Source organism: Opisthorchis viverrini (assembly GCF_000715545.1).
Source record: "Opisthorchis viverrini unplaced genomic scaffold opera_v5_586, whole genome shotgun sequence".
Classification (NCBI taxonomy): domain Eukaryota; kingdom Metazoa; phylum Platyhelminthes; class Trematoda; order Opisthorchiida; family Opisthorchiidae; genus Opisthorchis; species Opisthorchis viverrini.
The window spans coordinates 139,266-152,131 of record NW_008752231.1 but is presented as its reverse complement, the minus strand read 5'-3'; the positions used below and the strand labels follow the sequence as shown (position 1 = coordinate 152,131).

Below are 12,866 nucleotides of genomic sequence, written 5' to 3'. Positions count from 1 at the left end.
CTTGGCTGGCAGAGGAAAGCTCCTTCTGTTATATTTTAACAAAGGAAAGTACTCACAAGGCTGCTAAAAACTCTTCGACAGGCCACGACTGGTTTCGCCCTTCTTGGGGCCCATCAGGTAGGTGCAGTCCCCAAGCTTTCGTCAATCTTACGTTCTACTTGAACCCTTCCAGTTAATTTACGAATACTGAGCATCAAACTCCAAGGTATGCTACTGCGCTACTTATGTACAAAGGTTAGTTTCTTCATGAGCCCATCAAATTCGTGCTTATGCTGCATCTCATGTCAACTCAAAGATGTGAACAGGAACGGAAGTCGTGACTATAGATATGATGTGTTCTTGATAAGATGATCAGGCCAGGAATATTCATATCTCCAAATAGAAAGAACAACGAGGGCAACTTCTCTTCGAAGAAGCACCCGGTGACGCGTACAAATCTTCTGACTGCAGCCAGTAGGCTGTATGGTGGGTGTAACAGCCAGTCAGCTCAACAAGTGACTTGGCATGACAATTCTTCAAAGTTCTGACGGTGTTACCAATGCAGGCTGATTGACTATCATTTGTCCCATGTCTATGTGAAACCCATTGGTCGACATGCGACTTGAGTGGTAAATGTGGTCTAAAATGCAAAATTAACGGTCAAGAATTGTGGCGGATAAACAAGAGCCAACAGGTAGTACGGTTCGCCTTTCTTGATCATTAGAGAAGAAGGATCCATGTTTCGGACAGCTGAGCAGTTGAGACGCGAGACTATTGGCCGGTTGGTTCGTGATTCGAACCCAACCGTGGGTTTCAGCTACTTGTGTCTAGGTTTGAAAAGCCCAGTACCAACTCAGCCGTCATGTTTCCTCTGAACTAAATGAATACAGACCACCGAAGAGTGTTACAGAGGAACTATTATTGTGGCTACTTAAAATTTGTCGGCCAGTAGTATGGCTGCCTGTCAAAGTATTTCGGTCCTCGAAACGTGGGACTGATGATTCCCCTGAAGGAGAACATAATGCGACATAAAAAGTGGAAAAGTGCATTTTATCACTAATTGGTGACCCAACTGTTCGTTCAGTCGGCTTGAGGTCAGCTGAGGAGATGACTATAAGTGACTCAAAATCTCAGTTCATTCTGATTAAGGTGACCATTCTAAGGTTTTTGCACTAGTTGGCAAACGGAAAACAAACTGTCTCACCTTCACCAATTCACGTTCTTTCTGTGCAGAGCGGAACCGAACCTCCGTACGTGAAAGAAGCAATTCAAATTCCGACTTGACTTGGTCAAGCACACTGTCGTGGACATCCTCCTTATGTCCAGTCAGCTCACGATGAGTCGCGTTCACCTCCTTCAGTTTGGACTCTTTGTCTCGTAAGTTTTTCAGGAATTCCTAGGACGTAGTCGACGATATGAAACACGGGATTAAATTCAGAACGAATGTAATAGCGTTATGTCCTTGAATGCAAGAGGAATAACATGAAATAGTTGATATCATGGTTTTTTGCGTTTTTTTCTTAAGATACGTTACATGGATAGGCTGCATTAAGTTGTCAAACTGTCGAACCTATTCTAGCATTTAAGATTTAGGAAAAAGGGATCAGTGGAGGAATGTTCGTGTCATGTGAGTTGTATTGTTCAGCCGTAGCACCCCTTCGATGCCTAGCTGCCATGGCACCCGCAGGAAGGCACGGAACAAACTGTTTAGGTAGCACATCTATTCATGCAGCTCTGTTAACGGCGAAATCCCGTTTGAATGTTTTTTACTTTGTGAATACTGCTTGCTGTTTACTTGCTGTTACTTGCTGTTTGCAAGTAGCGAAACGTTAAAGTTCAACCTCACCCTAATAGAAGCTTGTGCAGAAAGGCCGATAAACGTTGTAGTCTTTTTATACATGATGTTCATCTCACATATCCCGAGTGGTATGAAATTCTGGCTGTGAAGAGATCGATAGCTATGTCACAGGATGACGTAGTAATTACTTTCGGTCTTTCTAAATTCTTTGTGATCCAATATAGCCCTGAGAGGACCCCTTTAACGTAACTACGTAGTGAAGCATGACACTGAAAAAAGTGTGCAATTCGCCCCGTTCTCTCTAAACCGGATTTTAGACAGTGGCTTCTTTCAGTCAAAAGCCCTGATACTTTCTGCTCGACCTCTGGACGAACAGAGGTGCTCCCGGAAACAACCGATGGTCGTTGAACTATGTTTCTCTGCTAATGACTTGACCGAGCATCACAACAGCCTGAAGGGATCATACAGTAATCCGGTTGTGATCATTCCATCCTGTGCAGTGGTTTGCAGATAGCTTGGACTGGGTATATAGCTGAGAGTGTGGTAACTCATAAGGCCGTCTCCAAAACACGTTTGTTGTAAATCGAATGTTGAGGGCAGGTACGTTAAAATGAACCAAAAGGAGCCTGTTTCCGAGAGAACATTCGAACCACACTCGAGCAAGAATGGACCTACTGATGAGTGCTTAGGAAACGTTTGTTTGTAAATGATTCACATGTCTGCTGTGTGAGTACAGTCTTGGCGCATTTTGCACTCTGTGATCAACATGCGGAACTGCCTTGCATTCAAGGATAAACGACACTGCTATCACGTTTTACTGATTTTGTGTAGGCGGTCAAAGACTTGGCTGTGCTAAAAGAAACTATTACATCACCAAAGTAGAGTGCGATTCTGGACGAAGAAAGTTGTGCGGAGTTCCTGTAAAATGTGAGGGTAAATGACATCACAGAAGAATTCCGTGAGGTGATCGGCGTGCGCTTACAATGTGAATGATCCTTCATCATCAACTTGTACACACTGGTACATGTGGTCTTGTATAACTGACAGGTTAGGTCTACATTTGTTGGTCGAAAAAGATTCTAGAGCGGAATTATTGTCGAACTGACACAAAGTGCCACTTCCTCGGATACGTTGTTACCTGTCGCTTGGTATTCCCAACATCTTTGTGCATTTGACAGGCATTCACCTAAGTGGAAGAGCTAGGAACCAGACGAGAAACCAAGCTCAAAGTATGATTAGTATTCGATCGATATGTTGCCATGTTCGGGGGCCTTTGGATGGGCAATCCACAATCAGTAGCTGTGTTGTTGCTGCCATTGTCTTGCTTTCGGCTGCGTCCCTTGCAATGACGGAATTTCCTATAAATACCAAACGGCCGGTTCAGTTAACGTTTGTGGGGAGAAGTCATATTATGAAAACCTAGGAATCACTGAGAATGTCTTTATTTTTTTGTGTCAAGGTTTCGTTTGGGGATGCGTAATGTATTTGGGGCTTAAGAACTCTCTGAAGCCCAAAATCACGGTTGCGCCGAACGGGATCATCAGAACTGGCAGTGCCTAAATGGTTCATCGATCAAACGTAAATTAACTCGTGCAAGTCCCAGTGGTGATATCAGCCTAACCAGCCCATGTGATCAAGAAATCATTGGAAATTGAACCCTGAAATGATGCGTACGGAAGATTTAAACGACTATCAGCTCAGCCGACTGTCATTTGTACGTTCTGTCTTTCCAAATACAGTTGCTATACATGAATTGGTCACACAAACTGCCGGCTGTTTTATGGCGAGTTTACAAAAACCTGTAGGTGCTGCATGCGTCCAATGAACAGTCCGGCAAATAATGAAAAACGGCTCTTGATTTGGAGTAAAAGTACGCTAGAACCACACTAACCTATGAAATGCGGTGCGTCCCAGAGAGGTACAGGAACCGAGGCCGTGGAAGCGAAATGTGCAGCGACAAGATTGCGCATACATTGAAGCGATTGACACGATAGGGAAAAAACAGTCCGACAATGTGCCCCATTATACACCAGTAAGATTGGAAAATGTGAACCTGAGTGCACAGCAAATATGGACTTACAAGATAAATCGTTGGGAACCTAACGACGAACTAGGGAAGAGATGACAAGGAAAGTTGGGTTTTTTCCCCAGTTAACGTGAAAACAGGCTTGAAACGCAACATGGAGTGTTCTTCAACGACATGTTTGGCGGTTTTTTTAACATAACAGGTGAGCGCAAGCATTTCGTAATGGCTGCCCGGTACCAAATTAACCAATGTTGTGTGGGATGGTTCAATAGGACAGCTTAGAAGGCAACATGGTGAGATTTCGCTCACCAAGCCTGTGATAGTCTAACGGCCACAAACAGCTGCTTCTGGATTACCGTATAACATCGCTGGACGTGTCACTTATACACAAACCCAAAGTCCATATAAAACCCACCCGGTATGGATGACTTATGCACTATTCCTGACGCCGTGTGGAATTCACACGCTAGACTGCATTGAGCCATAAGCCAGAATCTTTAGCCAGGATTGTAGAAGAGAATGGCTGCTCAGTGCGTTTGCTTGCAATCGGTAGATTTATTGCTGGGCAACGTTGCGCTTCTCGGTTTACGTGACGATCCCTCTAGAACGTCGTTTTCACTTTTTGTCCATGTCGATGAGCTAGTGCTGCAATAGTTGTGTAAGGGGGAGGGATTCTGTGAACCTCGGTCGGGTTGGGATTTCTACTCCCTCCCCGCATTTTTGCATTGACAACTACACACAGTTACGTACCAACCCGGCTTATCGAAGACCGCTTTCCGTACATCTTCCAGTTCCACACCCTCGATTCTATTCACATACTGACGCTTGGTAAGTTCCACCCCATCGGCTATCAGCCACTGTGGTGTGAATCGCAGTCCCCGTCTTAAAGCTTCCACATTCCTATATCTAACGCATGCACTGCCACCGCTGAGTCTTTGAACAGCGTTTGGTATTCTTCCGCATTCCTTGGTGGTTTGTTTATCCCCATTTTATGCTCACCAATTCTGGCGTGCAATTCTCTAGCTGTTTGTCGTATATAAGCCTTAGTACATTCGTTGCAGAGAGGCTTGTTCACACAGTCCTTGCCCTTTCAACTGGGAGGGGATCTTTCAGATTTCCTCAGGCTTCGATATCTAGAGAGGAAAGGTGGAAATCGTAGAGCTTGAGGAAGGCTAGTAGGGGCACAACTGGACAAAGCAGACGTGAGTCAGTGGCTGAAGAGATCGTTTGTCTTGCTTTCCTTGAGTACCAGTCTACTAACAAGCCAACTTTCACATTAAAGTATCAACGATTGGCTGGGATCCGCAACAAAGATCAATACAAGTAACCAGTCTATTTGATGATGTCAGCTAACGGGCGGAACAATAAACGTGAAGCATCGGATTCATCTGCTGTGAAAGACTGGTCAGTTAACAAGTGACCTACAGCCGAGACGTCACGTGCTCTACTGCCTAATGTTGACCTGAATAAGCCTATTAAATATTTTTACCTGCTGTGTAATTAAACCCCAAGAAAAGTCAAAGTTTTGAACTTGCTGCTCATAAGGTCATCTGTGGGTACGTGTCCCAAGCTGGCTGAGTATTGTGAAATCACCTGACCAACTGAACAGCTGGTTGGAACAAAAGGGATACCTTAGTGAACGTGGCATTGCCTGAGAAAAGAACTAAACTACGGTGAAACATGACTGGATAACTAGCTTTCGGCATTCTTATTTATGAGTCGATATTTTTGGTTCCTCAGAATAAGAACCGAAAATGTAAGTATTGTAACTGCCCAAATCTGGGCGATTCAGAGAAAACTTTGCTGGAGCCCCGAGACATGAACTCACCTCAATGGCTTGGATATCCTCGTCATTGATTTCTGATTCTTGAGAGGGTACCTTCAGCAGATGTTGGGCGGCTTTTTGTTGGTCCGTCAACCAGCGCCGAAAAGTGTCGCGAGCTCGTGTATAACGAGTCCAGCGGGTGTGTAATTCAAGCAGTTGATCAGCCCTGATTTCTAACTGGAAAGAGATTGAAGAGACGTGACGTTAGGTAAACCATACCAACAGACAGCGAAAAAACACCGCATGTCCAGCTTGTACAATGGCTTATTCTGTGGTTCCATGGATCATCAACCTCCCTTCCCAGGTGTATGAAGCTAAGGTAAGGTAGTTCCAAAAACGTGCTCATAATTGGAGCTGATGTGGAGGAATTGTCATCAACCAAAGTTCGAATCCCTGAGCGAATACCTTCAAATTGGCTGCAGATCTCGCAGTTAAATTGTCCATATTAGTTCATCAATGGAGACGTAAAAGATATTGGTTCCTCCTACACCTCCTGATGAAAAACACAAAAGGATTCTGGCATAATTGATTAGCAGCAAACATCAAATGCACAACGCCCAATATCTAGGTTAATATCGCTGCACACGTGAACTGTCATATTCATGAATATGGTTGGATATATTTTTTACTGATAGGGTAAACCAGAATTTTTCGACCATTCTCCCCCAGTTTTGCCCTTTACAGACCTATTAGGTGGTTTTGGGCTCCGAAATTTCATGAAAACATATTTTATCTGTCACATGATCGAACGGATAGTTTTGGACGTTTTTTGGTGGCAAATTAGTTCATGTTGACGTACAGCTGACACCCGAATGATTCGTTCTTTTATGATAACATACCTTCGCAGATTCCCGATCAACTGTGACAAGCACGTTCTTCGCAAGCTGTTCCACGGAAGACGAGTTCCCAGCTCCAGTGTTTGAAGTGGTGTCGAACGCCGTTAACCCAATGCTGTCGTGAGGAAAGGGGATGTATGCGAGAGGGGGATAAAAGTCACTTATTGAATTGTACCGTACAAAAAATTGCTCGCAAACTGAAAAAAATCGTTCAGCTGTAGCACCCTTCCGGCGCCTAACTGCCAGGCCACCCGAAGGTTGCACGAGGGCTGGGATACGGCCAGGTTACCCAAACATAGACAGGGTAAGTCGAGAGGCAGAGGTCGAGTTCGAACCACGGACCTTCCGGTCAGTAAATTCGCGCTCTAACCAGTTGGACCATCTCTCAAACAGATTATACGTGAAGTGCCAAAAGTATGATTTCGGTAGTTTCTCACCAAGTCATACTTCCGTCTGAAGTCTTCAAGAAAAACCTTTAGCAGGACCACCCCTGAATTGCCCGTAAACTGAACGTATTACTACGACTGTTAAGATGATAGAGTTTATCCCGCTTACGGCCAAAACCACGACATTTCATTCTTAAACTTTCTGAGTCCGTACCATTCACTTTTCAAGCTAAATGTGAGGCAAGGAACTAAGTTGTGCCTCTCACCCTCGGTCGTCCAAATCTATCATACATGAATTTGGTTCTCTAGAGTGCCATATTTACTGAGAGCAGTTTTTCCGCCTCGGATCCCCCTAAAACCGGACCACTACTTATGTAGCAGGGCAGCCGAAATTTGACCTGCGGAAGCCATGCAAAGGTGGTAAGACAGGCAACACGATCGGCCGTACATTTTCAATATGCAATCTTCCCATCTTCATGCGGTAAGGCGTTCCCGGTTAGCCAAAGGCCCTGTGGCCGAATCAGCTGTTCTAATGATGCACAGGTCTAACGGTTGCCATCAGAAACATTTTGTCTGTCGGCTTGAACCCATCTGATCAAATTGGTGAGTAAAATCCCTTTTTCACGGTTCTGTTTGTAAACAGGGGATATTCTTCGGCCAACAGCAGCGAAGCATTTTATTGAGGTGTTGACTAATATCATACGTCGACGGTGTTTTAGCTGCATTTTCCCAGGTCTAACTGTCTTAATCTCTACAATTGTAAGCCGTGATGAAAAATCATTGAAACCATGCGTCTGGTCAATTGAACACCCTTAAAACCCACATAGAAATCGATGTGAAACAAAACGTGACACTTTTCCTGATTGGTTCATCTCTCCAATCTGATATCCAACTTGCGTGGAACTTCCACTCCGTTGTGCCAAACCAGTCGACCACAGGAAGGCAACATCATCCTCACTGTCAACGTCAACGTCATTATCCTGAACATCATGAGCAGCAACTTGAAACCACCCACGGGTCACGATTCACCACCTGGCATCTTCAGATTGTAAACCGGATGGCAGTGACTGTCGCGGAAATTGAGTGGGCATGAAAATCGAGGGTGAAACTACGCACTGAAGGCATCAACTCTGTCGCATAGCTGGCTTCATAGACCTGACTGTCAACGTCGTTAACCGCATGGTACTCCCCTCCGGATAGACGGCAGCAGTCAGCGTCACGGGGATTCATTGTTCTGTATCATCGCGACTCTTTGTCAGGTCATTACCGGGCCCCCTACAACACAGCCTGCACACAGTTGCACGAATAGGGTCATCTGAAGATTTGTGGCATACGACCAATAGGGCGCATTTCGCTACCTATAATCAGCTTGTCTATATGACAATTTACCAAAAGATACCCTCAAAAGATTCATGCAATGGCTCTGTAACATTGGTAAGCGAATAGTGAAAGTCTCTTCAGTGTCTTATTCATATAGTGGCTAGTTACTTGATGCACATCTTCACATTTAGCTCTACAATTACAATTGGTAGACGAGTTGACGATTTCCAAAGTAAAGAATCCCCTACTTTGAAAAAATCTACCCTGGTTTTCGTAGTGCACTACCCGTAAGGTTGCTGAAAATTCGCCGACAGCCAACGACCGTTTCGCACTTCTTGGGGCTAATCAGGTAGGCGCAGTCCCCTAGTTTCCGTCAACTTTGTGTTCTACTTGAAACCAAGAAGGGCGAAATCGGTAGTGGGCTGTCGACGAATTTTCAGCAACCTCATGAGTAGTGCATTACAAATATATACATGTATCGTGATATCACGAACATCGTAGCGACTGAAACATGAGGCGGCCTGATGCAGCACATTCAGTTGTCTGGACACATCACAAACGGGGAATTCAGCTGAGTTCCAAGCGAGTCTCTCGAAAAACCAAATTAGTTTGCAAATAAGTGTATTTCGCTACCCTGATTTTCCCTAATTTAATAGCTAACTTCGTCCCCAGACATGCTCTGAGCATCTCTAATCATTCTCAGTTTGAAATGACTCAGTGGTTAAGGCCCAAACCTACCGATCAGGGGGTCCATGGTTCGAACCCAATCCAGGCATCTTGACTGCTTCTATCTAGGCTTTGGTGACCGACCAGTGTAATGGTGATACTACTGATTGGGAGGCACGCGAGTAGTATGTGTTGTTCGTGGAGTTTCGCCTTGCGTCTTTTGAACAGGGGAGATTTGGAGTTTCGCCTTGCGTCTTTTGAAAAGGGGAGATTTGTTGCAGAATTCGTAGAGTCACTTTGTAACAAGCTTGGATTTGAGTGAGTAATGATTGGAGTCAATGAATCTCCAGGAAAGTTCAGGAAGACGCGTTCAGGAGAAGATAGATGTCCAGTTTTTGTAAATAAGATGCAAATTAGAGTTTTGCTTCCCTGTCCAATGGTCTGTAACCGGTCAGTTGGCATTTCTTAATAAGTAACTCCGCAGCGAAGGCCTTCTTCCTTCCACCAGCATCTCAAACCTTGTGCTTCCCTTGGCTGCCATGACAGCTATGCATATGAACGCTTATTATTATTGTTTAGTCATATATACCCTGAGGACTGACGTCGTCAACTACAATAACTGACTCATCCACAAGAATCAAGTTCGCGTTTTTGACCCCACATAGTATTTTTAAAGTAACCTGAGATTTATGAGGGTAAAGCGCATGGTGCTCTGTGCAGGTGGTTCATTGATTTGTTCGGATATTGCTTTCACCAATGTAGGCACTAACTCTATCGTCAGTGCACCGTATCCTCAAATAAACATTTCAGTAGCTTTCTAATCTCATGGATACCGTGAGGTATGGTTCAGCGGTATATAGATGCCCAGGGCCCAGATGAAAACTCTTTATAGACCTTGAGCAACCCATGGGTGGTGGGAGACAAGCTAACAAATTGGCGTGAAGCACCTGAGCTCAAGAGATATTGTGGTAAGACCTGACAAGCAATACATACAAAGTTAACGTCCGAGGCAAGGAAGGCGAACGCTGTTTTGGCCCCTGAAAGCAGCAACGCTGTCATCACACTCGTCTGAGGGTAAAAATGTGATAGATGTGATCAGCCAGCTCCACCTATTACTGAACTGCGGCCAGCTGAGTTTACAGTAGTTTTGTCGCAAAGCGTTGTGTTTTACCCATTGATTCGTTTAGGATAAGATACTTTAGATGGCTTTTTCAATGAGCTTAGACAGTCCACAATCTATCCTGGGCACTATTTGTGTCATTATCGTAGAGATGGGACAGATGGGTCAAATCACCCAAGAGAGAACACTGGTTCATGTTTAGGAATTTGCAAAAAGCATTGCACTGTTCCGACCGCAGACTACTTTCTGAGGCATATCTTCCTGAGACTTCCTTTGGGGAGCTGTCATCTGTTCGTTTGATTCTTCTCCCCACAACTAGCCATTTGTTAGTGAGCCGCACGCTCATTGATTCCAAGTTAAGAACATTTGAACATGAGATCCATAAAAAAAATCGTTCAGTTGCAGCACCTTCTCGGTGCCTAACTGCCAGGCCACCCGGAGGTTGCACGAGGGATGGGATACTGCCAGGTTGCCCAAACCTAGACAGGGTAAGTCGAGAGGCAGAGGTCGAGTTCGAACCACCGACCTTCCAGTCAGTAAATTCGCGCTCTAACAACTTCTGCCTTCTCGCCCCCACTTTAGGGCTTTAAGTATACGTGAATAAGCAGTGAAGCATCACCGTCAGTGTCAACACTGACGATGGTATCTTTGACGATGATGTAGTATTTTTTAAGTTGACGGAATCATTCCCAGACCAAAAAGATCCACAAAAGTATTTGCTAAACCCTTAGAAGTTGGCTCATGTTAACCCAGATGCTCTGTGGTCTCTCGTAGACGATCTAATTGACACTTCATTCACTTTAATCCAGTGGTCTGTCGATGTTGGATCTGATGAGACCGTTCTCAACAGAACAATGACTTGCAAATTTTACAAAATTTCTACACTATAGTACAAAAGATGGCAATGGTCACATGAAAAAGCATCCAATTTCTATCTCACAAATTTTTTCGCAGCCCCATATGATCCGATTTTGCATTGGTTGTCTTCCACCCACATGACAGACTAATTCAACGGGAACTTACTCATGAGCTGCATTCACGATGTCGCGTTTAAATGTGACCAGATGACTGAGTAGTGCGACTGTTTGGCTCTGCTGGGCTTCACAATCTCTGAGGTTCTCGATCATGGGTGCGGGGGGCTTGTCAGCTGTGTTCAGTGCCAGAGATTGTAACTTTTCGTTTAAGTAGGCGACTGACTGAAACTGCCTTGTGGGTGAGAGGGAAGTTGTAGGTGAAGTCCTGGAAGTAGGCAATGGGTCCCCTGAAATTTCTAACCATCTTTTGGGTAGCTCTCCAGTGAGGAATGCTGTTGCGTTCTGGAGCAAGTCCATGAGCGTCTTCCACTTGTCCATCTGTCTCATCAGACGATTCTGAATAATGCAAATGTAAGAAGGCTTGTGTTTATTCGACAGAGTTTTTGTGACAAACAGCTGTCGTAACCAGGATAGAAACTCGAACCGATCTCAAAATTGTTACCTATGGGATTTGTCACACCACATACTTGGTGAAGGAAGCCATATGAGCGTAAAGTGCAACGCAGAAACCTTTTGTGTTGTGGAGTCATTAGGTGGCGTCACTAAATTTCTAGTGCCCCTTCCAAATATCTGCAGACTTAAACCATACATGCCTTCTATTCATATGCACAACTGGTCATCGGGTTGTTTCATGCATCCAGTGTGTCCTCAAGATCGGATTTTTTTCAACAAAGAAGTAAGTTCCCAAAAAGCCCAGTCGTAAAAGGCCATTCATACCTATGGGAAGTCAACGTCATTTGAATCAATCACCTGACCGTTCAGGTGGCTGAATGATATACAGCTACGTTCTCTAGCCTCATTTTTTGTTCACCACTATGTTTGTGCTTTTGAGAGGTTCAACCGGAAGATTCTACGTAGTCTTAATATATCTGTATAATTCGTTAAAGTCACGGTTCACACAGGACACCTCATCCTATCAAGTGAGTGCAACATTCGTGTCAGATGAACCTAACCGAACTCTTGTTGAGGAGAGACCCAACCGAATTCGGTCGAGTCTTTTCTCGAAACCACATTCGTCCGCAAAAGAATGTATCTGTTGATCAGCAAACCTGTATTCTGATCTGTCCATACTATTCAAAGTGAATCGACCTTGAATCTAGCTTTAAAGGCGTGTATTTATTTGTTAAATGAGGAGTTGAGGGGAATCAAACTGTTCATTTATGACCTTGCCAGTTCCTTCATAAAAACTCCTATCGCTGACAACTCGGATATCATGTTCACTTCACGTACTGCGTTGAATCGAACTTGACTTTATGATGATTCCCCATTCGTTTGCTTACTCCGCTTATGTGCTTTTGATCTCCAGGTGTTTTGCTTATTCGTACCCGCCACTCACCTTGCCGCAGAGGCCGTCCTTTCCGACACTTGTGTATTGACATGTGTCTGTGTGTGAATGTGAGCTGCTGACCTACTCGCCCATGTGCGTTCATGTCCCGTTTGCTGAGCCTGCCTTGACTTGTTTTCTCATGAGTTCCGCGTGACCGCACTTCCAATGAGAATCACGAGACCGCCGTCGGAAGGAACGACTGCAGCCCACGATACTGAGCCATCATTCCGCTCGACGTTGTCTGGCTTGCGGACGTGGACACTGCACTGTAGCGGTCACTGACAGAACTGTGAACCTGTTGACGCTACGAGCGTGAACAATTGCTTACCCTTGTGTACCGTAGAATTACGAATCCAATTCTTCCTTTTGATATTCGGGATTGTCGAACCTACGTGTCACTCAAAGTCCTGTATTGGGAACCGCAACATGTCCTCAAGGAATACAATGCGCACTTTTGATTGCGGGGGCAAAGTAGTCTTTTTTTATGGGTGCGCACACATGCAGTTATGTTGAGGCGGAAGCAGTGGATTCCCAGGTGAAATAAAATGT

At 44.7% G+C, this 12,866-nt stretch overlaps 1 protein-coding gene across 1 annotated transcript in view; it reads right to left on the bottom strand.

The window, feature by feature from the left end:
- Positions 1–12,866, bottom strand: part of T265_11745 (hypothetical protein) — a gene marked incomplete at both ends in the record, with an annotated part of 38,857 nt that overhangs the window by 4,847 nt on the left and 21,144 nt on the right. The window contains 4 exons of the mRNA XM_009178490.1: positions 1,184–1,375; positions 5,632–5,805; positions 6,468–6,579; positions 10,980–11,152. Of these exons, the coding sequence (XP_009176754.1) occupies positions 1,184–1,375; positions 5,632–5,805; positions 6,468–6,579; positions 10,980–11,152 (651 nt within the window). The remainder of the gene's footprint in view (positions 1–1,183; positions 1,376–5,631; positions 5,806–6,467; positions 6,580–10,979; positions 11,153–12,866) is intronic.